The sequence below is a fragment of the Babylonia areolata genome, chromosome 32, assembly GCF_041734735.1.
Source record: "Babylonia areolata isolate BAREFJ2019XMU chromosome 32, ASM4173473v1, whole genome shotgun sequence".
Lineage (NCBI taxonomy): Eukaryota > Metazoa > Mollusca > Gastropoda > Neogastropoda > Buccinidae > Babylonia > Babylonia areolata.
In genome coordinates this window covers 8557638-8582637 of record NC_134907.1, presented here as the reverse complement: position 1 = coordinate 8582637, position 25000 = coordinate 8557638, and the positions used below count along the sequence as shown (strand labels likewise).

The 25000-nt window shown below is 44.3% G+C and overlaps 1 protein-coding gene across 1 annotated transcript in view; it reads right to left on the bottom strand.

Annotated features, from left to right (window-relative positions):
* LOC143276379 (glycerol-3-phosphate dehydrogenase [NAD(+)], cytoplasmic-like) overlaps nt 1-25000 on the bottom strand; it is a 38451-nt gene that overhangs the window by 11017 nt on the left and 2434 nt on the right. The window contains 8 exon segments of the mRNA XM_076580859.1: nt 321-436; nt 1812-1932; nt 4723-4835; nt 5959-6100; nt 6898-6918; nt 6920-7039; nt 11766-11943; nt 13270-13395. Coding sequence (XP_076436974.1) covers nt 321-436; nt 1812-1932; nt 4723-4835; nt 5959-6100; nt 6898-6918; nt 6920-7039; nt 11766-11943; nt 13270-13395 — 937 coding nt within the window.

Below are 25000 nucleotides of genomic sequence, written 5' to 3'. Positions count from 1 at the left end.
GCAGACTCCGGCAGGGAGTCCGATTCCTGTCCTGTGCAAACTACAATCCGCCTATGCGGAGAAAACGAAAGCAGCTACGGCCGATAACCTCCCGGAAGTAGGTTACCTCCCCTCTGTATCCCTGACTAGCTACTGCAGTTCTCTTATGCATTCATGGATTCAAAAATTCTCCATCAATTTTTCGCTGTTATAGTAAACCACCCTTGTCTCGTGTACTGCTGGTCCAGGGGAGTTGTGTAGCAAGGCGTGTAAACTGTGGGCCAGAATGAGTTTAAAAAAAATAAAATAAAATAAAAAGAAGAGTGTGAACATGCACTCACTTTAGAGGTCTTGACCACCTGCTCCCCCAGCATCCTGTTGCGACCACCGTGACAGGTGGCCACCAGGTCAGCCACCCCACAGCTCTCGAAGAACGTCTCCACCTTGGTTCCCGCACCTGAAACAAGGCACACAGGGTGTGATAGTCAGTCATCGTGTCCCACCAGGTCAGCCACCCCACAGCTCTCGAAGAACATCTCCACCTTGGTCCCCGCACCTGAAACAAGGCACACAGGGTGTGATAGTCAGTCATCGTGTCCCACCAGGTCAGCCACCCCACAGCTCTCGAAGAACGTCTCCACCTTGGTTCCCGCACCTGAAACAAGGCACACAGGGTGTGATAGTCAGTCATCGTGTCCCACCAGGTCAGCCACCCCACAGCTCTCGAAGAACGTCTCCACCTTGGTTCCCGCACCTGAAACAAGGCACACAGGGTGTGACAGTCATCGTGTCCCACCAGGTCAGCCACCCCACAGCTCTCGAAGAACGTCTCCACCTTGGTTCCCGCACCTGAAACAAGGCACACAGGGTGTGGTAGTCAGTCATCGTGTCCCACACCTCCATGACACAGCAGAGGAGGCAGCTACCATCCCTGACTGTCTGGGCTAGAATTTGATTATTGTGGAGAATGTTCAAGTTCTCGACAGAGAAGCAAGATGGTTCCAGAGGGGAGAGTAAAGGAGGCAGTCCACATCACCGCCAGGAACCCCACCCTCAACCGTGACCGGGGCCGACACAACCTGCCGTCGGTGTACTCCTCACTCGTCAAGTCACATTGTCATGAGTTCGCTCACAGCGATGCATACAGCTGCTAATTCTCTACCCAGCAGTTGTGCTGAAGAAGCCGGCCGGATCGCCAAAGAAAGCTACACAACTGAGTAGCCTTCTTTGACTGAGAGATCAGTTTAACTTGGTAGTCATTAAGTGGAGAATGTCTTGCTGAAAGTTACATCCCCCACTCTCTTGGTCAAGGAGGGCTGCAGGACAGTTGGGCGTTGGACTGACCCCAAACCAGACCCCCAACCAGCCCCCAAGGCTGAAGCACTAAAAGCCAGCGCAATCTAGCCTCCAAGTTTCAGAGCCATAGCCCTTCACAAAAGATTCAGATTTGAAGGAATTCCTATTGCACGCTTAGGACCAGCACATCAACCAGACAGCCCTTCACTGGGCATCAGAAGGTAGACGAGAGAGGAATGCCAAAGAACATGTGGTGCAGAACACTCAAAGGAGAGCTCAAATGCTCACACACGCACACACATGCACACCCCCACTTGTGTTTCTTTGTTTTTACGTTCCACTCAATCAGGCTTTTGAAAACAAAGTGCTCCAGGCTTAATTACGTGGTGAAAGGAAGGTGTTGCCGTTACAGGATCAGCACTGCGTCACTATGTAAACATCAGTGAAAACACGACTCAAATGCAGACACACATGAGCTCGCACGTGCTTGCTCACACACACACACACACACACACACACATGCACTCTGTACTGACCTGACATGAAGACCTCACAGAACTTCACCATCTCCATCAGCCCCAGGCGAATGACGGCCGCCTTGGTGTTGGCGCCGGATTTCAGTCCGTCCACAATGCCTGCCCCGATGCCTACCACGTTCTGTGTGAACACAGTCAGAGACTAAACTCAATGCACTTTACAAACCCAAGAGTCATGCTTACAACAGGCTGCCTACCTGGGTATAGCTGACTGACAGCTGCCTTCTGGCGCTCATCATTCATTTTCCTCCCCACCTCCGCACTCTGCACTGGCTCCCCACTGAATCGAGAATTGAATACAAAGTTGCATGTCTCTGCTATTCTGCTTTCAACTCCGCAGGACCTACCGTAAAGTTCGGTCTATAAGCCGCGACTTTCTACTCCAGCTTCAACCTCTGCGGCTTATACAATGATGCGGCTTATTTGAGGATTTTAACGATCCTGTTCATGTTTTATAAATCAAATCCGCACACATTAAAGCCTTCAGATCACATGCCGAAAACGTGACGTTATGTCTATGATGCAGCCTTCAAATTGAAGGCAATCAACCTAGCAGACGACAGTGCAAGCGACGAACCAGCAGCGACCTCCACCTTCATGTTCATGAAGTGAAAGTGAGGCTAAAGTCAGTGACAAGATGGCGGAGGAAGCTGTGCTGGTTCTCTTCAACTCGGACACTGAAGACGAAGATTTCAGTGGATTCAGTGAGCAAGATGACGTTGAATAAATGTGACTATCCCTAAATTATGGATCATACTTTCGTTATGTTTATCTATTATTTTTTTTGTGGCACTAGCAGTATTTTCGCTGGCTTTTCTTTGTGTTGTTCCCGCATGTGTTTATTTCATAACCTACAGTACTGACAGCTTTTCTGTAGTATCAGTATGTGTTCCGGTACCGGAAATAAGTGCGGCTTATAAGCCAGTGCGGCTTATGTATGTATAAAGTTCAATTTTGTTCCAAAATTTTGTGGATGTGGCTTATATACCAGTGCGCTCAACAGACCGAACTTTACGGTACATATCTTTCTGACCTTTTGAGTGTTTACACTCCCTCAAGAAATCTCCGCTCTTCCTCTGACTGTTACCTTTTGAAACTTCCTCATGTCAATACAAGAACCTATGGTGAATGTTCTTTTTTCTTTGCTGCTCCTCATATCTGGAACAACCTTCCTCATCATATCCATGCACCTGATTCTGTCTCTGCTTTTCGCTCATCACTAAAAGCTCGTCTTTTTAAAACCTATCTATAAGAACTCTCAGCTTCCTTCTTCTCCAACACCATTCATGTCAGCTCACTTTAGATGCATGAAGAGTGGGAGGGTGGGGTTGAGTAGGGGGGGTGGGGGTGGGGGGGGAGGAAGGGGTTTTGAGAAAGAGTTGTCATGAATGATTTATGTAATTTGTAATATTTTCTTTCAAGTAAAGCGCCCTGAGCCCTTAGAGAGAAAAGGCGCTATATAAATGTACTTAATTACTATCATTATTATCATTTCCTGTGTCATTCAGTCAAGTTTCAGTCACCAACCCAACTTGAGACGACACCTGTAACTGACATACAAACCTGACGCTCACCCAGAGCACTCCACTATGCAAGCACTGTCCACCACTGTACACCTGTAGTGACCATGCAGGTAATTAACCGGTAACACCTACCTTCAGAGCACCACAGCACTCCACAGTGCAGGCATCGCCCACCACAGTACACCTGTAGTGGTCATGCAGGTAATTAACCGGTAACACCTACCTTCAGAGCACCACAGCACTCCACAGTGCAGGCATCGCCCACCACAGTACACCTGTAGTGGTCATGCAGGTAATTAACCGGTAACACCTACCTTCAGAGCACCACAGCACTCCACAGTGCAGGCATCGTCCACCACGGTACACCTGTAGTGGTCATGCAGGTAATTAACAGGCAATTAACAGGTAACACCTACATTGAGAGCACCACAGCACTCCACAGCGCAGGCATCGTCCACCACGGTACACCTGTAGTGGTCATGCAGGTAATTAACAGGCAATTAACAGGTAACACCTACCTTGAGAGCACCACAGCACTCCACAGTACAGGCATCGCCCACCACGGTACACCTGTAGTGGTCATGCAGGTAATTAACAGGTAACACCTACCTTCAGAGCACCACAGCACTCCACAGTGCAGGCATCGTCCACCACGGTACACCTGTAGTGGTCATGCAGGTAATTAACAGGTAACAGTAACACCTACCTTGAGAGCACCACAGCACTCCACAGTGCAGGCATCGTCCACCACGGTACACCTGAAGTGGTCATGCAGGTAATTAACAGGTAACACCTACCTTGAGAGCACCACAGCACTCCACAGTGCAGGCATCGTCCACCACGGTACACCTGTAGTGGTCATGCAGGTAATTAACAGGCAATTAACAGGTAACACCTACCTTGAGAGCACCACAGCACTCCACAGTGCAGGCATCGTCCACCACGGTACACCTGTAGTGGTCATGCAGGTAATTAACAGGTAACAGTAACACCTACCTTGAGAGCACCACAGCACTCCACAGTGCAGGCATCGTCCACCACGGTACACCTGTAGTGGTCATGCAGGTAATTAACAGGTAACAGTAACACCTACCTTGAGAGCACCACAGCACTCCACAGTGCAGGCATCGTCCACCACGGTACACCTGTAGTGGTCATGCAGGTAATTAACAGGTAACACCTACCTTGAGAGCACCACAGCACTCCACAGTGCAGGCATCGTCCACCACGGTACACCTGTAGTGGTCATGCAGGTAATTAACAGGCAATTAACAGGTAACATCTACCTTGAGAGCACCACAGCACTCCACAGTGCAGGCATCGTCCACCACGGTACACCTGTAGTGGTCATGCAGGTAATTAACAGGCAATTAACAGGTAACACCTACCTTGAGAGCACCACAGCACTCCACAGTGGAGGCATCGCCCACCACGGTACACCTGAAGTACGGTGTGGAGAACAGCGTCTTGAACAGCTGACCCATGTTCTCGTCTTTGCACCCTTGCACACACACATCATCGTCATGGGAAATAATAATTATACTAATAATAATACAATAATAATAATAATAATAACAACAACAATAACAACACTAATAATAGCAATTACAGCAACACCACAATAATAATAATAATAATAATAATAACAATAATAAAAGCCTAAATCACACAATGCTTTTTGTGTTATGAAAAAAAAGCCAAATAAAAAAAAAAATGGAAAAAAACAAGCAAGGGAAGTTCTTTAAAAGAATACCAACAATTACTTTGAAGAAAGTCTTTTTTCCCAATTACCTCCCTTAGCACATCACTATATGAACAAACAATAAACCAGAATGAAGAAGAAGATGAAGACAAAAGAATCATCCAATCAACATTCGGCTGAAATCCAGTACTGTACTGACCTATGGTGCACTCAAGAGTACAGATTATTGGCCTCTTATTATTCTTATTCTTGTTTTTATTGTTGTTGTAGTTTTTCGCAGTGATAGCTTTGAGATGGCCATAGTGGTCAATTCTTATTCTTGTTCTCATTGTTGTTGTTTTTCGCAGTGATAGCCTTAAGATGGCCATAGTGGTCAATTCTTATTCTTGTTCTCATTGTTCTTGTTTTTTGCAGTGATAGCTTTGAGATGGCCATAGTGGTCAGAGAGGCTCTAAGCGCCATAATTTGATTTGATTTGCTGTTGTTGCTGTGTTGTTTGTGGTGGTGGTGGTGGTGGTGTTATAATGCAGACACACTTTGTTCACACAAGTGAGTCAAAAATCGTCCAATCAGCACTCAACTAACATGCGGTGTACCTACCTATGGTGGACTCACAGAACAGCTCATTGGCCACTTCTTATTGTCATTATTGTTATTATTATCATCATTATCATCATCATTAAGAACCTTCCAATCAGCGCTCAGTTAACATGTGATGTTCCTACCTACAGTACACTCACAGAACAGCTCATTAAAACCAGTCAAGGAGAACCAAAAATAATGTCAAAAGGTCTATTGAAACTACATAAAAAAAAAAACACCAGTTCCAAACAGACAGCAAACTAACGAGACTACAAGAAGAAAAAGAGAGAAAGAAAAAAAGGTGTCCAATCAACACTCAGTTAACATGTGGTGCACCTACCTATGGTGGACTCACAGAACAGCTCACTGGCCACCTCCCCAGCCAGGTTGGCGCCCATCAAGACAGCGCACGGCATCTTGTTCAAGCTCTCCGAGATGATGTCCGACACCAGTTTGATGCCAGAGTCCGTCAGAGCAAAACCCTGCAGACAGGCACACAGGTACATGCACACAGGCACACAGACACACAGACACACATGAACACATGCACACACACAAACACACGCACACACACACAAACGCGCGCACACACACACACACACACACACACACAGCAATGACAGGTTCAAGGTGTGGGAGATGATCTGACACAAGTTTGATCCAGGTTCCATCAAAGCAAAACTCTGCACACACACACACACACACACACACAAACACATGCACACACACACACACACATGAACACACGCACACACACACACACACACACACACACACAGCAATGACAGGTTAAAAGTGTGGGGGATGATAGCACTGTCACAAGTTTGATCCAGGTTTCATCAGAGCAAAACCCAGTACACACACACACACACACACAGAGTTATGACAGGTTAAAGGTTAAAGATCCTGAGAGATGATCTTCATCCCTAGTTTGATTCCGGCTCCATCAGAGCAAAACACTGCACACACACACACACTCACACACACACACACACACACACACACACACACACAGAGTGATGACAGGTTAAAGGTTAAAGATGTGAGAGATTATCTCTGTCACTGGTTTTACACACACACACACACACACACACACACCACACACAACACACACACACACACACACACACACACACACAAAAGGTGTGGGAGATGATCTCTGTCACAGGTTTGATCCAGGCGTCATCCGGGCATTCTGTTGCGCCAAGTGTTATCATAGGTGTTGTCATTATATAGTAGACAAATTCAGCATCGACAAAACAATGACCCCTGACCCCACCTTGATGAGGGAGATGGCGACAGGCCTCCTTCTTTACATGGTCGCGCATGGCCGCACACGTCTTGTCAACAAACTGGTGGGGCAGCACGAACACCAAGATGTCTGCGTCCTTGCAGGCCTCCTTCACGTCCGGGATGGCTACCTGTGCAACAAACAGCGTCCACTGTGCAACAAACATGCAAGAAACAGCGTCCACATTCTACCCCCCCATGTAACAAACATAGTCCACTGTGCAACAAACAGCATCCACTGTGCAACAAACAGTGTCTACATTCTACCTGTGCAACAGACATCATCCACATTACATCTGTGCAACAAACATCATCCACATTACACCTGTGCAACAAACAGCATCCACATTATACCTGTGCAACAAACATCGTCCACATTACACCTGTGCAACAAACATCGTCCACATTATACCTGTGCAACAAACATCGTCCACATTACACCTGTGCAACAAACATCATCCACATTACACCTGTGCAACGAACATCGTCCATATTACATCTGTGCAAAAACAGCATCCACAATAATACCTGTGCAACAAACATCGTCCACATTACACCTGTGCAACAAACAGCATCCACATTATACCTGTGCAACAAACATCGTCCACATTACACCTGTGCAACAAACAGCCTCCACATTATACCTGTGCAACAAACATTGCCCACATTCTACCTGTGCAACAAACAGCATCCACTGTGCAACAAGCAGCATCTACATTATACCTGTGCAACAAACATCATCCACATTACACCTGTGCAACAAACAGCGTCCACATTATACCTGTGCAACAAACAGCATCCACATTACACCTGTGCAACAAGCAGCATCTACATTATACCTGTGCAACAAACATCGTCCACATTACACCTGTGCAAAAACAGCATCCACAATAAACCTGTGCAACAAACATCATCCACCTTACATCTGTGCAACAAACATCATCCACATTACATCTGTGCAAAAACAGCATCCACAATAAACCTGTGCAACAAACATCATCCACATTATACCTGTGCAACAAACATCATCCACATTACACCTGTGCAACAAACATCGTCCACATTACACCTGTGCAACAAACATCGTCCACATTATACCTGTGCAACAAACATCGTCCACATTACACCTGTGCAACAAACAGCATCCACATTACACCTGTGCAACAAACAGCATCCACATTACACCTGTGCAACAAACATCGTCCACATTACACCTGTGCAACAAACATCATCCACATTACACCTGTGCAACAAACATCGTCCACATTACACCTGTGCAACAAACAGCATCCACATTACACCTGTGCAACAAACATCGTCCACATTATACTTGTGCAACAAACAGCCTCCACATTATACCTGTGCAACAAACAGCCTCCACATTATACTTGTGCAACAAACATCATCCACATTACACCTGTGCAACAAACATCATCCACATTACACCTGTGCAACAAACATCATCCACATTACACCTGTGCAACAAACATCGTCCATATTACATCCGTGCAAAAACAGCATCCACAATAAACCTGTGCAACAAACATCGTCCATATTACATCCGTGCAAAAACAGCATCCACAATAAACCTGTGCAACAAACATCGTCCACATTACACCTGTGCAACAAACAGCATCCACATTATACCTGTGCAACAAACATCGTCCACATTATACCTGTGCAACAAACAGCATCCACATTATACCTGTGCAACAAACATCGTCCACATTACACCTGTGCAACAAACAGCCTCCACATTATACCTGTGCAACAAACATTGCCCACATTCTACCTGTGCAACAAACAGCATCCACTGTGCAACAAGCAGCATCTACATTCTTAACATCGTCCACATCTACTTGTGCAAAATAGAGCATCCACATTCTTCCTATGCAACAAACATCGTCACATTATGACCGCTCTCTCTCTCTCTCTCTCTCTCTCTCTCTTGGTGGCCTAGAATTTCAATAATTTTGATGTGCAATACAGTACAGTGCAATCACAGTGCAATACAGTACAATACAATGTCACTTTATTAATCTCACATACACACACACACACACGCACACACATACACACACACACTCATGCGAAGTACACACATTCAAAAATCTGAAATGGAAAACAAGACACCTCTCTCTCTCTCTCCCTCTCTTTCACACACACACACACACACACACACACACACACAGTCAGTACTGAAACGCCATGCCTTCCCACAGCAAACATTACAAAGCTATGTGAAACAAAACCACTTTTATTCCCTTTGTTCAGTCCTCTTACTGGGGCTGCATCTATCAAACACTTCTGACAAGTCTGGAAAAAAAAAGGGGGGGGGGATGAGGGGGGAGGGGGGGCGCAAGGGGGCGAGGAAGAGGAAAAATCTAACTTAATCTAACTTATCGGTCAGTTTAGACCTTTTTCAAGGATAAATGATGTAATGTTGAAAAGTCATGTAAAGTATGTTTTTATGTGACATATAGTTCTCTCTCTCTCCCTCTCTCTCTTCCTCTCTCACTTGTAAGAAAATGATTTTGTGAAAGTTTACAACACACACACACACACTCTCTCTCTCTCTCTCTCTATTTTTGTCTCTTTTTCTTTTTCTTTTTTTTTCTCAAGGCCTGACTATGCGAGTTGGGTTATGCTGCTAGTCAGGCATCTGCTTGGCAGATGTGGTGTAGCGTATATGGATTTGTCCGAATGCAGTGACGCCTCCTTGAGCTACTGATACTGATTCTCTCTCTCTCTCTCTCTCTCTCTCTCTCTCTCTCTTGTTCACACACACACACACACACACACACACACACGCACACACACACACACACACACACACAGAGAATATTCTGCATTGGAGCACATCTGTTGTTGGTGAATGGGTTATGTTTCTCATTAACAATTCTAAAATGAAAACCAAAAATAACATCCTTCGCCCACATCTGCCCCCCCCCCCCCCCCCCCCCCCCCCCCCCCACACACACACCCTTCCCAAACTCCCTTCAATATTAATGAGCAGTCTACAATAGATCCTTTGGTGTGTGTGTGTCTGTGTGCCTGTGTGCCTGTGTGTATGTGTGAGTTAGATACAGATACAGGTATTTAAATAATGTATACAGGGCACTACCCCTCATGATGTTTCCTAATTAAACAAAGACCAGACATAATATCCTTCACTCACAGCCCCCCCCCCCCCCGCCCCCCACTCTCCTCCCACACTCCTTTCATCCCCCCCCCCCCCCCCCCCCCCCCCCCCTGCATCCCCCTTCCTCATCCATTAATCATGTAAAATTGCATGTTTGTTTTTTTCTTCTTCTTCCCCCCCCTTCCCCCCCTCCCCTCCCCTTCCCTCCCCCTCTTGCTTTGTTTTCACCAACAATAGAGAATACAGTCATTCTGTAGGGGAGCACATCTATTATCAATGAATAGGTTACGTTCTAATTCATTGCCATCTACTATCTAGCTTTCATCTTTATAATTACATTTCTACTTCTTTCTTTTTTTCTCCACAGAGTGTGTGTGTGTATGTGTGTTAGATACTGATACAGATACAGATACTTTAATCATGCACAGGCCATTGCCCCTCAAGAAGGGGCGCAGCTGAACAACGATTAAACAAACTGTAAATTCAATATTAATAAGCAGTCTGCCATAGGTCCAAGGGTGCTGTCCTGTACTCCGTTGTGCTGTAATGCACTGCATCATAATTTACATTGCATTATATTACATTGATATTGTATGCATCAGAAAACATTGCTGTTTGAATTCATGTATACATATATACAAATTTATAGTCATACATATATAATTTAACAGACACATTAACAACCAATACAACTGGCAAGTATGTAGCAATAGGAGGAGTTTGTATTATACTCCATGTTTGGTGTTTACATATACTTACCATGTCAAACTGATGCAAACTAGGCCTATGGTTTGCTCTGTTTGGCCAAATTTCGCGCGGCTAACAGTGAAAATACAGATTTTTTTTAAGAATATGGAACATTAGATCAAGTGACTCTGGGACCCCCTAGAACTATGGTTAAAAGAGTCCCTGAGCCTCACACAGATTTTTAACCCATTGACTGCTGTTGATGAGTATGCCCATCAGAGAAGAGATGTCACCTTGTTGAGATAAGATGGAGATTACAGGTCAGGATGTCATAGTCTGTCACCATTCTTTATCCAGACTTCTTCCTCTCGGGAATGCATACTATTACTTGACACCATTGATAAGCACAGAACAAAAAGTGGTAACCACACTTGAAACTCGTGCCACAAGTGACCTCATTTCAGCTAAGTTCAGCAGTCAATGGGTAAGATCAATGGTTCGTACTGGTATTTAATCACTTTTCTTTTTTTTAAAATAACCTCTAAAACACGGTGTCAAGAACCAGGAAAGGCATGGTGTTTTGAATGTCACCTTATGCCCATTGCATGAATCAACGTCTGCTACAATGATGAGAATAACAGGATCAGTTTCTTTCTTTCTTTCTTTTCTTTTTTTTTTAAATATGATCTTACTTTTAAATTCAAATTCAGGCAGACTTACTTACTGTGCTTTACCACTGACAGAAACAATGTATAATTATCTGATTCAGTAAAATGAATAATACACAGAGATCTCAAATTAAGAACTTAAACAAACCTAGGTCTTTTTTTTTTTTTTGTCTTTTTTTTTATTTTATATACTGTTAAGGATCGTCATTGTCATGCAGGTAGTGAACAGTTGATAAGTAATGGTAACTTTTTTTTTTTTTTTTTCTTTTTTTTTTTCAAATTCTCCAAAATCTCTTCAATCCCATATGAACACTTGGTTAACTTATCAGCATTATGATCCTAAACCCCCAAACCACTCACCACATTAGTGGGCAGCTTGATTCCAGGCAGGTATTTGACATTTTCGTGCTCTGTGTTAACGATCTCAGTCAGGTTTCGACCATCCACTTTCTCCTCGTACATCCACATTCGAACTTCTTTCTCAAACTGGCCGCTGTCCTGAACATTGTTGCCGATGATCTTGGCGATGGCTGATCCCCTGCACATCCATCCATACCAGAGCATGATTTATGAATATAAATTCTGTGTGGGGAAGGGGTGTGGGGGTGGGGTGGGGGAGGCCTGGGTACGTGTGTTTGTCTGTTAAGGGTTGGGCCTTGGTGTCTGTGAGACTGCAAATTGTTCAACGTGTGTGTGTCTGTGTGTGTGTGTTTGTGTGTGTGTGTGTGCGTGCGCGCGCATGTGTCTGTGCGTGTGAATTTGCACGCTGGTGTCAGCTTGCGCAGTGTGTGTGTGTGTGTGTGTGTGTGTGTGTGAGCATGAATTTGGACTCTGGTGTAAGCTTGCGCAGTGTGTGTGAGTGTGTGTGCGCGTGTGCATGTGTGTCTGTGTGTGTGAATTTGTACACTGGTGTCAGCTTACACAAGCACATGGGTGGGTTCATGCTTTTTTTTTTCTTTTTCTTTTTTTTCTGTTCCATGATATTGATAATGTTTTACTTTTAGACAAACCTCAGGTAGCTAGGCCTCAAGGCCTGATGAGCGTGCTGGGTTTGAAGATCAGGCATCTGCTTTTTTCTTTTCTTTTTTTTTTTTTTTTTCTTTTTTTTCTTTTAACAGATATGGTGTAGGGTATATGGATCATTCTGCACACTTTGACACCTCCTTGAAGCTGTAACTCTCTGTCTCTGATCAGCAGTGCAGTTTCTTTTGAAAGGGGCCTCATGGTGATCTAATGCAGTTATCTCCCTGTGGACTGCTCAACCAATAGGATCAAAGCATAACATGGAAATGGGTCACTGGGTAGGGAGCTTTTTTTTTTCTTTTTATTTTGGTCACAGCATTCTAATATCCAGTGTGAATGAACAATTGACTTGTGTGGTAAGAAGGAAAAAAAGGTAAATAAAATACAAATATATAGACAAACATAAAGACATACTTGTCCCCACTCTCACCCCATACCCCTGACACATCAATGCGTTGTGGTTTTATATTAAACTTTTATCAAATGCAAAAGCTTATTTTTAGTTTCAATAACTTCTGACTGCATCAGGCACGTCCTTGAGCTGCTATCAAATGCAAATTGCGATAGTTCCAGAGTTCATGCCATGACCTTATCACATTTGTTGTATACATGATCTGTTTGTGAAACTGGCATTTTGTGCGATTAAATAGACTGACTTTTACGTCACTGTTTTTGCATTTGCGGTTCATTAAAAATGGGTCAGTGCCAATGGAATGTCGATCGCGCAAAGTGAAAATAGTAGTACGACCACAGTGAGTCAGTTATAGTTTTGCGTCTGCACATGTGTGCATTAACTAAAACGCTTTAGCCAAACATGCTTTGACACACAAACGGGACTTACCAGTTACCGGAGCCAACGATGCAGACGGACTTTTTGGCCATGTTTGTCCTTACAGTGCACAATCGTCTGCTTCTCAGGAACGAAACGGGATGGTAGTACCCAGAGTGTGTGACAAGGGAGGTTACTCTGGAAGAAAGACAAGACAAGGATTTGTACAAAGTCAAGGTCTTTTTACTTGCAGACAGCGATACCATTAATTTCTTGCGGAGCTAGCATCGTCGGCTGCGAAGGAAACAGGGAATGGGAGGCACCTTAAAGAGGAGAGAGAGCGGATGACAGAGGCTGTAGAAGTCTCCACCGGATCATTCTACCGGATTTTTTAAAAACATTATTGTACAGCGCCAAACTTCAGTCAAGAGACCAAACTCAAGCCCTTTACAAAAACGAAGTCATTTGCTCAAGACGCTGCTTAGTACCTGCGACTGACAGCTGGCTTTTGATGCGTTCATTATTCGTATCCTGCATCCGTCAAAATTCGATCACGCGCACACATACACACTGCATGCTTATTTATTAGAGTGGACTTTACTCCAGAATGTTACCATGGACGACCCATTTGTTGTCATTGGTTCATTTTCATGCACTACCAGGTGCATATTGTACACGCGACTTCTGTTTCTCGTCTCATTCCAAACGCCCAGACCGCCACTCAAGGTCTAGTGGAATGGGGAGATGGGGGAAGGCAGGAGGGTGGGGGGGGTGGGGATACTGCCTAGTGTGGTGGGATTCGTTCTCGACCGTGCGGTCCGATTCTCTCGCAACCTGGGCGAATGTGCCGTAGTTACCACTAGTAACTATATAAAGGCCACGACTACCCACGGACACTATGAATAGAATCATCATCATGGCCTGGCTTCGCTGACGAAGATCTAGGAAGGGCGTTGTCCACGTCTGATGCAGGCACGCTCATGGCTGACAAGGCCAATGCGGGAAAAGCAGAGTCGGCCGCAGCGGTTGCAAGGGAAAGTCTGGTCTGGGTTCGCGGCTGCAGCGTTGTGGTTCTTCCTCCTCCTGCGTTTGGCCTCAAGGCTGGCCCTGCGGTTGTTTTCGAAGGAGGAGACAGCTTGGTGGATGGTGCGTCGCCAGGTCTCTCGATCAGCGGCTACTGCGGACCACTGGCGATGGTCAATGTGACAGGCACCGAGAGCTTTCTTCAAGGAGTCTTTGTATCTCTTCTTGGGTGCTCCTCTGTCACGGTGGCCAGTGGACAGTTCGCCATACAGCGCGATCTTGGGCAGGCGGTGGTCCTCCATCCTGGACACGTGCCCTGCCCAACGTAGCTGGGTCTTTAGCAGCACTGCCTCGATGCTGATAGTCTTTGCCTGCTCCAGGACCTCGACATTTGTGATGTAGTCACTCCAGTGGATGCTGAGGATGGTGCGGAGGCAGCGCTGGTGAAAGCGATCAAGCAGTCGTATGTGGTGCCGGTAGGTGACCCAGGTTTCGGAGCCATACAACAGGGTGGGCAGTACAACAGCTCTGTACACGCTGATCTTTGTGTCTTTCTTCAGGTGTTTGTTGTTCCACACTCTCTTGTACAGCCTGCCGAATGCGCTGTTTGCCTTTGCAAGTCTGTTGTCGATCTCCTTGTCGATCTTGGCGTCAGACGAGATGGTGCAGCCTAGGTAGCTGAACTGGTGGACCGACTTCAGCTCTGTCTCACCGATGTTGATGTGAGGAGCGTGGAATTCTTCCCGTGGGGCAGGCTGGTGGAGAACTTCCGTCTTTTTCAGACTGACTTCTAGGCCGAAGAGCTGCGCAGCCTCTGCGAAGCAGGACGTTATACGCTGCAGGGCCGCTTCTGTATGGGCGACGACGGCAGCATCGTCGGCAAACAGAAGCTCTCTGATGAGTTGCTCCAGTGTCTTGGTGTGGGCCTGTAGCCGCCTCAGGTTGAATAGGCTGCCATCAGTGCGGTATCTGATGAAGATGCCGTCGTCGTTGCCAAGATCTTCAGTGGCCTGTTGGAGCATCATGCTGAAGAAGATCGTGAAGAGGGTCGGCGCGAGGACACAACCTTGTTTCACTCCATTTCCAATTGGGAAGGGCTCCGAAAGGTCGTTGCTGTGTCTGACCTGTCCACGCTGTTCCTCATGTAGTTGGATGACCATGCTGAGGAATTTTGGGGGGCATCCTAGACGTTTCATGATCTCCCACAGACCTTTTCTGCTCACGGTGTCGAAAGCTTTCGTGAGATCGACGAATGTCGCATACAGTCCTTTGTTCTGTTCCCGACATTTTTCTTGTAGCTGTCTGAGAACGAAGACCATGTCAGTGGTGCCTCTGTTGGCTCTAAAGCCACACTGACTCTCTGGGAGATGTTCTTCGGCGATAGTAGGCACCAGCCGATTTAGGAGGACTCTGGCGAGGATCTTGCCTGCGATGGAGAGCAGAGTTATCCCCCTGTAGTTGGAGCAGTCCGACTTTTCTCCCTTGTTTTTATACAGGGTGATGATGACGCAGTCATGAATAGAATAGACTGAACAATATTAACTGAGTTCGCGGCCACCATGCAACCCGGCCACTCAAAACACCGATGTCCGGGACTGACGACTTGAATCAAGGCACACACACACACACACACACACACACACACACACACACACACACACACACACACACACACACACACACACACACACACACACACACACACACACACACACACCCTCAACCCATCCATCAGACGACTTAATTGATTCAAGTTCCCACATACACATTCAACCCATCTATATCAAACGACTTGATTCCAACACATACACCGTCATCTCATCCATCAGACGACTTGATTCCAACACATACACCCTCATCCCATCCATCAGACGACTTGATTCCAACACATACACCCTCATCCCATCCATCAGACGACTTGATTCCAACACATACACCGTCATCCCATCCATCAGACGACTTGATTCCAACACATACACCCTCATCCCATCCATCAGACGACTTGATTCCAACACATACACCCTCATCCCATCCATATCAGACGACTTGATTCCAACACATACACCCTCATCCCATCCATCAGACGACTTGATTCCAACACATACACCCTCATCCCATCCATCAGACGACTTGATTCCAACACATACACCCTCATCCCATCCATCAGACGACTTGATTCCAACACATACACCGTCATCCCATCCATCAGACGATTTGATTCCAACACATACACCCTCAACCCATCCATCAGACGACTTGATTCCAACACATACACCCTCAACCCATCCATCAGACGACTTGATTCCAACACATACATCCTCATCCCATCCATCAGACGACTTGATTCCAACACATACACCCTCATCCCATCCATCAGACGACTTGATTCCAACACATACACCGTCATCCCATCAATCAGACGACTTGATTCCAACACATACACCCTCATCCCATCTATATCACACGACTTGATTCCAACACATACACCCTCAACCCATCCATCAGACGACTTGATTCCAACACATACACCCTCAACCCATCTATATCAGACGTCCCGGGAGATCGGTGTGAAACTGATTAATCGACTGACCACTGACTGAGATATCAATGGTCTCAGTTGCCAAAACTCGCTGTAGGGTTGTTTTGGGGGATTTTATTTTAATACAGAAATACTAGTATCAGATAATTAGCATATATATGCTATCGAGTGACAGCAACAGCTGTCGTTGTATCAATTTCTGTGCCCAATTACTCTCCGACGTTCGCAATTAATGTGTATGTGTGTGTGTGTGTGTGTGTGTGTAAGAGGAACCAGCTGTTACAGTTTCATACATTTGAGTCAAGATTTCATGAGGTTCCACAGCTCTCCGTTTTGCAGACCCAACAATATTTTTTAGATCAGTGTTCTAGACGTGATGACACAATGTCTTCCTCCTACCAGATGTGGCAGGACTGCTACTGAAGCAAGCACTGCGCCAGGCAGTGCCACGGACTTGAAAATATCAGATTTAGCCTATTTGTTGCCGGCCGGGTTTGGTGGGCTTATATACACAGCAGCCCTGATATATCATCATTCATGTGTGAGCTCATTACTATGAATAGACTGGTTTACTTAAATGAGGACTTATAAATGAATTGACTGATTTATTTATGGACTTAATAGTTCATTTATTCATTGGTGAATTTTTGTTTGTAGTATGTCCGGTGCTGATAGCCAGACCCCCATTCAGTTACCTTGTCAGTCACCAAGTTGATTTCTCCAGTGCAGAATTAGTTCTTCATTCTTATTCGATTCTTCCTTTTATCAGTCATTAGTAGTAGTAGTAGTAGTAGCAGCAGCAGCAGTAGCAGTACTGAGTAGTAGTAGAAGTAGTGCCGAGTAGCAGTAGTCACTAGACAATATAACGACCAAGCAGACAGGGCAGTAAAAAGGGGAGCAAAGAATCATACAGATAGTATGAAAGTATATTGCCCAGTGTCATACAAGGAAATAAGCAATATACTAGAAAGAGACTTTTATAGATGCTTGAATTCAAGTCTAAAACCTCGTCAGTTGACTCTCTCAGACTTTGGTCTGATTCGCAGACTAATTCGGAGTTTAGCTCTCAGACTATTATCAAATTCATTACGGACCAAGTATTGTTCTAATGTCAAGTGCATATGCTTTAGTAACCTGACAATTAAGCATATAATTTTTTACTGCAGCTTGATGAAGCTTTATGTACACGAAAGTGTGTCTTCACAAGTGACTGAGAACGTTGATTGACTTCTTGCATTCATTATCAGTTGTTTCGCTTGTAAGTTTAACGACTTCTCTTGTACGAAGTCCTTTAAATAATTTCCTGTAATTGTATTTAGATTTTTTTTTTTTCAAATTTCACCCTCATTTCACCCTCATTTGCCCAGTTTCCCCCACCAACCCTCCATTCATTCGCAGCTCCCACCCCTTCTAACCGATAATACTCAAATGTAATCATAAATACTTTAACAAAATGTCTTCAATCACCGATATGTGTGACGGGACATTAATTTAAACAAAATTCCTCCTCCTAGACAATGAAAACCTGTGTTGTTTGGATCATCTGGTAGGAAGACTTTGTGTCATCACGTCTAAAACTGACACTGACCTAAAAAAAAATATTGTTGGGTCTGCAAGACGGAGAGCTGCCGATGGGACCTCATGAAATCTTCAGTGATCAAATGTATGAAACCGTAACAGCTGGTCCCTCTTACACACACACACACACACACACACACACACACACACACACACACACACACACACACACACACACACACACACACACACACACACACACCACACACACACACACACACACACACACACACACACACTACACACACACACAATTAAATGCGAACGTCGGAGAGTAATTAGGCACAGAAATGGATATAACGACAGCTGTTGCTGTGATAGCATATTATGCTAATTAATTATCATATTTCTGTTGTTGTTTTTGTTTGTTTGTTTGTTTGTTTTTTAGTGTTTGCGGGTCTGAAGATGTTTCAACCTGACGGTGATTCAGTTGTATACAGTCCACTTAAACAGACTTTTGAAAACAAAAGTCCTCTGCCAGTGCCTATGTGTGTGTGTGTGTGTGTGTGTGTGTGTGTGTGTGTGTGTGTGATGGAATTCGCAGGTGTTCTAGTATTCCGCAGTACAGAATCTCCCAACATAAATGAAAACATGATTTCAGAGTCCAAAGAGCACACACGCCTGTGCCAGTGCCCGACTACAAACAACAACAACAACAACGCACACACACACAACAACAACAACAACAACAACAACAACAACAACACACACACACACAACAACAACAACAACAACAACAACAACAACAACAACGCACACGCACACAACAACAACAACAACAACAACAACAACAACACACACACACACACACACACACACACACACACACCAACAACAACACACACACACACACACACACACACACATACACAACAACAACAACAAAGCACACAACTGACAACAACAACAACACACACACACACACACACACACACACACACACACACACACACACCACCACCACCACCACCACCACCACCACCACCAACAACAACAACAACAACAACAACAAATCACACAACTGACAACAACAACAACAACAACAACAACAACAACAACAACACACACACACACACACACACACACACACACACACACACACACACACAAGAACAACTGACAACGACAAAGCACACAACAACTGAACCGCACTGGCAACAACAACTTGACAATAACAGCAACAAAACAATCTCTCTCTCTCTCTCTCTCTCTCTCTCTCTCTCTCTCTCTCTCTCTCTCTCTCTCTCTCTCTCGGGCTCTCTCTCTCTCAAAGTAACAACTGATATTTCTTGTGTTTCTTTGTGTTTATGTTCCACTCAAACAGGTTTTTGAAAACAAAGTGCTTCAGACTGAATTACGTGGTGAAAGGATCGAAGGTGTTACCGTTCTACCATGAACACTGCGTCACTCCGTAAACATCAGTGAAGACATGACTCGAACACACACACACACACACATACACACGAGCGTGCGCACCATCCCCACTCCACCCACCCATATCCCCCCTCCACACACACACACACACACACACGCGCGCACGCACATACATACACACACGGTACTCACACACGTACAAGCACGCGTCCTTCCTCCCTCCCCCCGCCTCCCACCACCCCCCCTCCCGCACCCAACACCTCCAACATACACACACACACACATCATGTTTGCATACTCGTATACGTACGCAGTGCCTTGTTCTCTCCCTCGATTTCTCTTCCTACCCTCATTTAATATCATTTACTGAAAAGAAATGTTAAAACTAAACGAATACACACGCGCGCGCGCGCGCTCTGACACGCACAAGCACGCAAACATGAAGACGCAGGCAAAAAAAAAAAAAACATGGCGGCTTAAGACAAGTATCAGTTCTTGTTCATGATATCAAGCGGGCCATTTCTCGTCGTCCTATGCCTACAGTTAATTTTTAGAAGGGTCGATTGCATGCAACATGTCATATCTCAAAATATGCCTGCATTGCAAAACGTACGAAAATTTTCGTTTATGTAGGTCCCGGCAGAATTTAGGTTACCAAAACAGGACATTACCTGTTAAACCACGTACGCATAGGTCATCCCAGCATAGGTCGCCCAGCAACACAGCAGGCTGCTTATTCCTCAGTCAGGAACATCCCCAGAAAGCCAGGTTTAGTCAGCAGCACTAATCATGAAATCGGATCAAAAGCCTGGGGAACATTGATGCAACTGAGGAACACCCGGCAGTATGACGCAAAGAGAAACACGTCAATTTGACGTCAAACTTAAAATCAGCTCGAAAGAAAATAATTCTGATCTTTCCAATGTTTCCACCCTACAGGACCTCACGGCTTTGGTAACACTCGCTCAGACTCATCGAACGGGTTCAATGTAAAAAATAAAATAAAAATAAAAATTTAAAAAACCCGAAAATAAGACAGATATATAAATAATCAGTGACATTCCCCAGTGTATGAATTGACAAAACGTATTCCGCAGTCTTTCAAGACGAAACGAGTAATATTTGATGCTGTGACCTTACTCAAAACTGCACGACCAGCCGACAAACGTTTCATTCATCTGATCTGGCACGGAAACCTTGAACACCCAATATAATCATTCCAAAGATCGAGTAATGTCCTATTAATTTTTAGCATCCTAAATTAACCCACCTATTGGTAACATTCCCATGGTTTGAGTGGGGCGATAAATCAAGATGGTGGCACGTTAGTTCAGTGACTGAATCCGCATCAAAATTGACCCCGGTAAAAATAACGCGGCATAAAACAAGAGTCGAAATCCACTGAAAACGGGTTACAACATCTACTAATGATAATATCATTCCATGCATGCACAAAAATTGCCAGTACAATAGGTGCAATGATTTAGGATGCTCAAAATAAGACGGTATAGAGAGAAACATCGGCATTTAAAATGAAATAATTATTATAATAATGATCATGATCATCATAATGATAATAAAAACATCGATTCCGTCCACAACAGAAACCTTCATCAAACGCCAGCTCTTGACCACAGCCAGCGATATTTCCGGTACTGCAAATCATTGACTGGACAGACAAAAAGAAGCCTTCATCGAATTAGGGATTCCTTGCCGGACAAGCCATGCAGAGACAACACAGCTACTACTTTCGGAATGATTTAAAAACTGAAGGTAGTGACTTTTAACATCAGCTTGCAAAATGGACCAGCTGCAGTATCGGAATAATATATGCAAACACACTGCATCACGAGATCATAATATATACTTGCGGCAGCTGTTCTCTAAGTCAATAATATCTGTTTTTATTTTGGTTTTCAACGGTGAACGATCGTATATAACTATAATTGTGGCTGACTCTCAACACACAAAGTTGTTATTTGTGTGTGCTACAAGATCACTTTCGTATTTTGTTTATTTACCACCACCACCACCACTTTTTTTTTTTAATCTCTCCCTCTCTCTCCCTCTCTCTCTCTCTCTCTCTCTCTCTCTCTATATAATCATATATATATATATATATATATATATATATATATATATATATATATATATATATGTATGTATGTATGTATGTATGTATAGACATATATATCCTTCCCTCCCGGTAAACATTTAACGACCTCCATTCACAATTATTCAGATCGTAGAGTGCAATGACAGATCTATTTTCACAAATTTGCAATACTGACCTCATCCAACATTTGACCACTGAACTGAAACAATAATGAACAAAACCTCCTTTTTTTTTGGCAATCACGAAATGCCGTGAACAAGAATAAGTTCCATAAAAAGCGAAATTAGCAGCACTAAGTTTTCTTTATCATTAAGAAGGTTCCTAACTCCACGGTAAATTCCATATACTTATGAACATTCTTGACACTAAGCTAACTCAGCGGCGCAGCATTATTAATCGCTTCATGCAATCCCGCCAGGTTATCATTAACCACCTGCACACCAGTAAATAGACTCTGATACGTGAAATACTGTCGTGACACCATCATTAACCACCTGCACACCAGTAAGCAGACTCTGATACGAGAAATACTGTCGTGACACCATCATTAACCACCTGCACACCAGTAAATAGACTCTGATACGTGAAATACTGTCGTGACACCATCATTAACCACCTGCACACCAGTAAGTAGACTCTGATACGAGAAATACTTGTCGTGACACCTAGACGTATTGATGTTGGGATTGAAAACACCTGCGCATATACAACTCTAGATTTTTTTGATTTTTTTTTTTTTTAATTCATGCGTGGTGCAGGTGAAATTCAACGATTACCTGATCTTATGAATCGTCTCTTCAAACGTCCAAAGGAATTTTTACACACAGAATGGATAATATATGTCATACAAATAAAAAGTGGTTGGTAAGGAGAGATCTTAACGCCCATTCAGCATTTTGGTGACAATGGTTTCATGAAATCAATCAATTACTTGTAATCGCTTCAGCGTTGAAAACGTCGTAAATTCTCCTTTTCACCAATTAATTAATTGATGGCAGCTTTTCAAGAATTCCAAGATATCGCCACTTTAACACAGAGCATCTGCTCCAGATCTATCTGTTGTCTCTCCCACAATAGCTCTTTTTTTTTTTTCTTCTTAGTCTTTTTTTTGTGCGAGAGTATAATGCGTGTGTGTGTGTGTGTGTGTGTGTGTGTTGTGTGTGTTTCTGTACAGTGGCCAGTGTAAAGCAGTATTCCTAACCTAGTTCTCAAGGCCTGACGAAGAGTGTTGATTTACGCTGCTGGTTATAAAAACATTGTAATTTCAACTGATATGTTCTGCATTTCTTCTCTTCCACTTCTTTGCTGGCCATCTTTACAACATTCGAGAGAGGAAGAAATGTGGAGTATAATATATTACAATGTACAATTGATCAGTTTACAACTTTTTCCTGTCTTCAAAACGAAACTGAAAAGAATGGAAGGGAAAGAAAGGTTGATATTGCCATTGTTATTAACTCTTTCGTTGGCTGCAGCTGTCAAGATTGGTTACAGTATGAAAAATAGTCCGTCTACCCTTCGATGTCGACTGTCCAGTAAAGTAAAGCAGCCTATGGTGGTGAACTGCCCAGTAAACTAAAGTCGCCTATGGCGATGAACTGTCCAGTAAACTAAAGTCACCAACGGCGGTGAACTGTCCAGTAAACTAAAGTCGCCAATGGCGGTGAACTGTCCAGTAAACTAAAGTCGCCAATGGCGGTGAACTGTCCAGTAAACTCAAGTCGCCTATGGCGATGAACTGTCCAGTAAACTAAAGTCACCAACGGCGGTGAACTGTCCAGTAAACTAAAGACGCCAATGGCGGTAAACTGTCCAGTAAACTAAAGTCGCCTATAGCGATGAACTGTCCAGTAAACTAAAGTCGCCTATTGTGGTGAACTGCCCAGTAAACTAAAGTCGCCAATGGCGGCGAACTGTCCAGTAAACTAAAGTCGCCAATGGCAGTGAACTGTCCAGCAAACTAAAATCGCCTATGCTGGTGAACTGTCCAGTAAACTAAAGTCGCCTACAGCGGTGAATTGTCCAGTAAACTAAAGTCGCCTATGTCGGTGAACTGTCAAGTAAACTTAAGTCGCCAATGACGGTGAACTGTCCAGTAAACTAAAGTCGCCTATGGCGATGAACTGTCCAGTAAACTAAAGTCACCAAAGGCGGTGAACTGTCCAGTAAACTAAAGTCGCCAATGGCGGTGAACTGTCCAGTAAACTAAAGTCGCCTTTAGCGTTGAACTGTCCAGTAAACTAAAGTCGCCAATGGCGGTGAACTGTCCAGTAAACTAAAATCGCCTATGTTGGTGAATTGTCCAGTAAACTAAAGTCGCCAATGGCGGTGAACTGTCCAGTAAACTAAAATCGCCTATGTTGGTGAATTGTCCAGTAAACTAAAGTCGCCTATAGCGGTGAACTGTCCAGTAAACTAAAGTCGCCTATTGTGGTGAACTGCCCAGTAAACTAAAGTCGCCAATGGCGGCGAACTGTCCAGTAAACTAAAGTTGCCAATGGCAGTGAACTGTCCAGTAAACTAAAGTCGCCTATAGCGGTGAACTGTCCAGTAAACTAAAGTCACCAATGGCAGTGAACTATCCAGCAAACTAAAATCGCCTATGCTGGTGAACTGTCCAGTAAACTAAAGTCGCCTACAGCGGTGAATTGTCCAGTAAACTAAAGTCGCCTATGTCGGTGAACTGTCAAGTAAACTTAAGTCGCCAATGACGGTGAACTGTCCAGTAAACTAAAGCCGCATATGGCGGTGAACTGTCCAGTAAACTCAAGTCGCCTATGGCGATGAACTGTCCAGTAAACTAAAGTCACCAAAGGCGGTGAACTGTCCAGTAAACTAAAGTCGCCAATGGCGGTGAACTGTCCAGTAAACTAAAGTCGCCTTTAGCGTTGAACTGTCCAGTAAACTAAAGTCGCCAATGGCGGTGAACTGTCCAGTAAACTAAAATCGCCTATGTTGGTGAATTGTCCAGTAAACTAAAGTCGCCAATGGCGGTGAACTGTCCAGTAAACTAAAATCGCCTATGTTGGTGAATTGTCCAGTAAACTAAAGTCGCCAATGGCGGTGAACTGTCCAGTAAACTCAAGTCGCCAACGGCGGTGAACTGTCCAGTAAACTGAAGTCGCCAATGGCGGTGAACTGTCCAATAAACTAAAGTCGCCAATGGCGGTGAA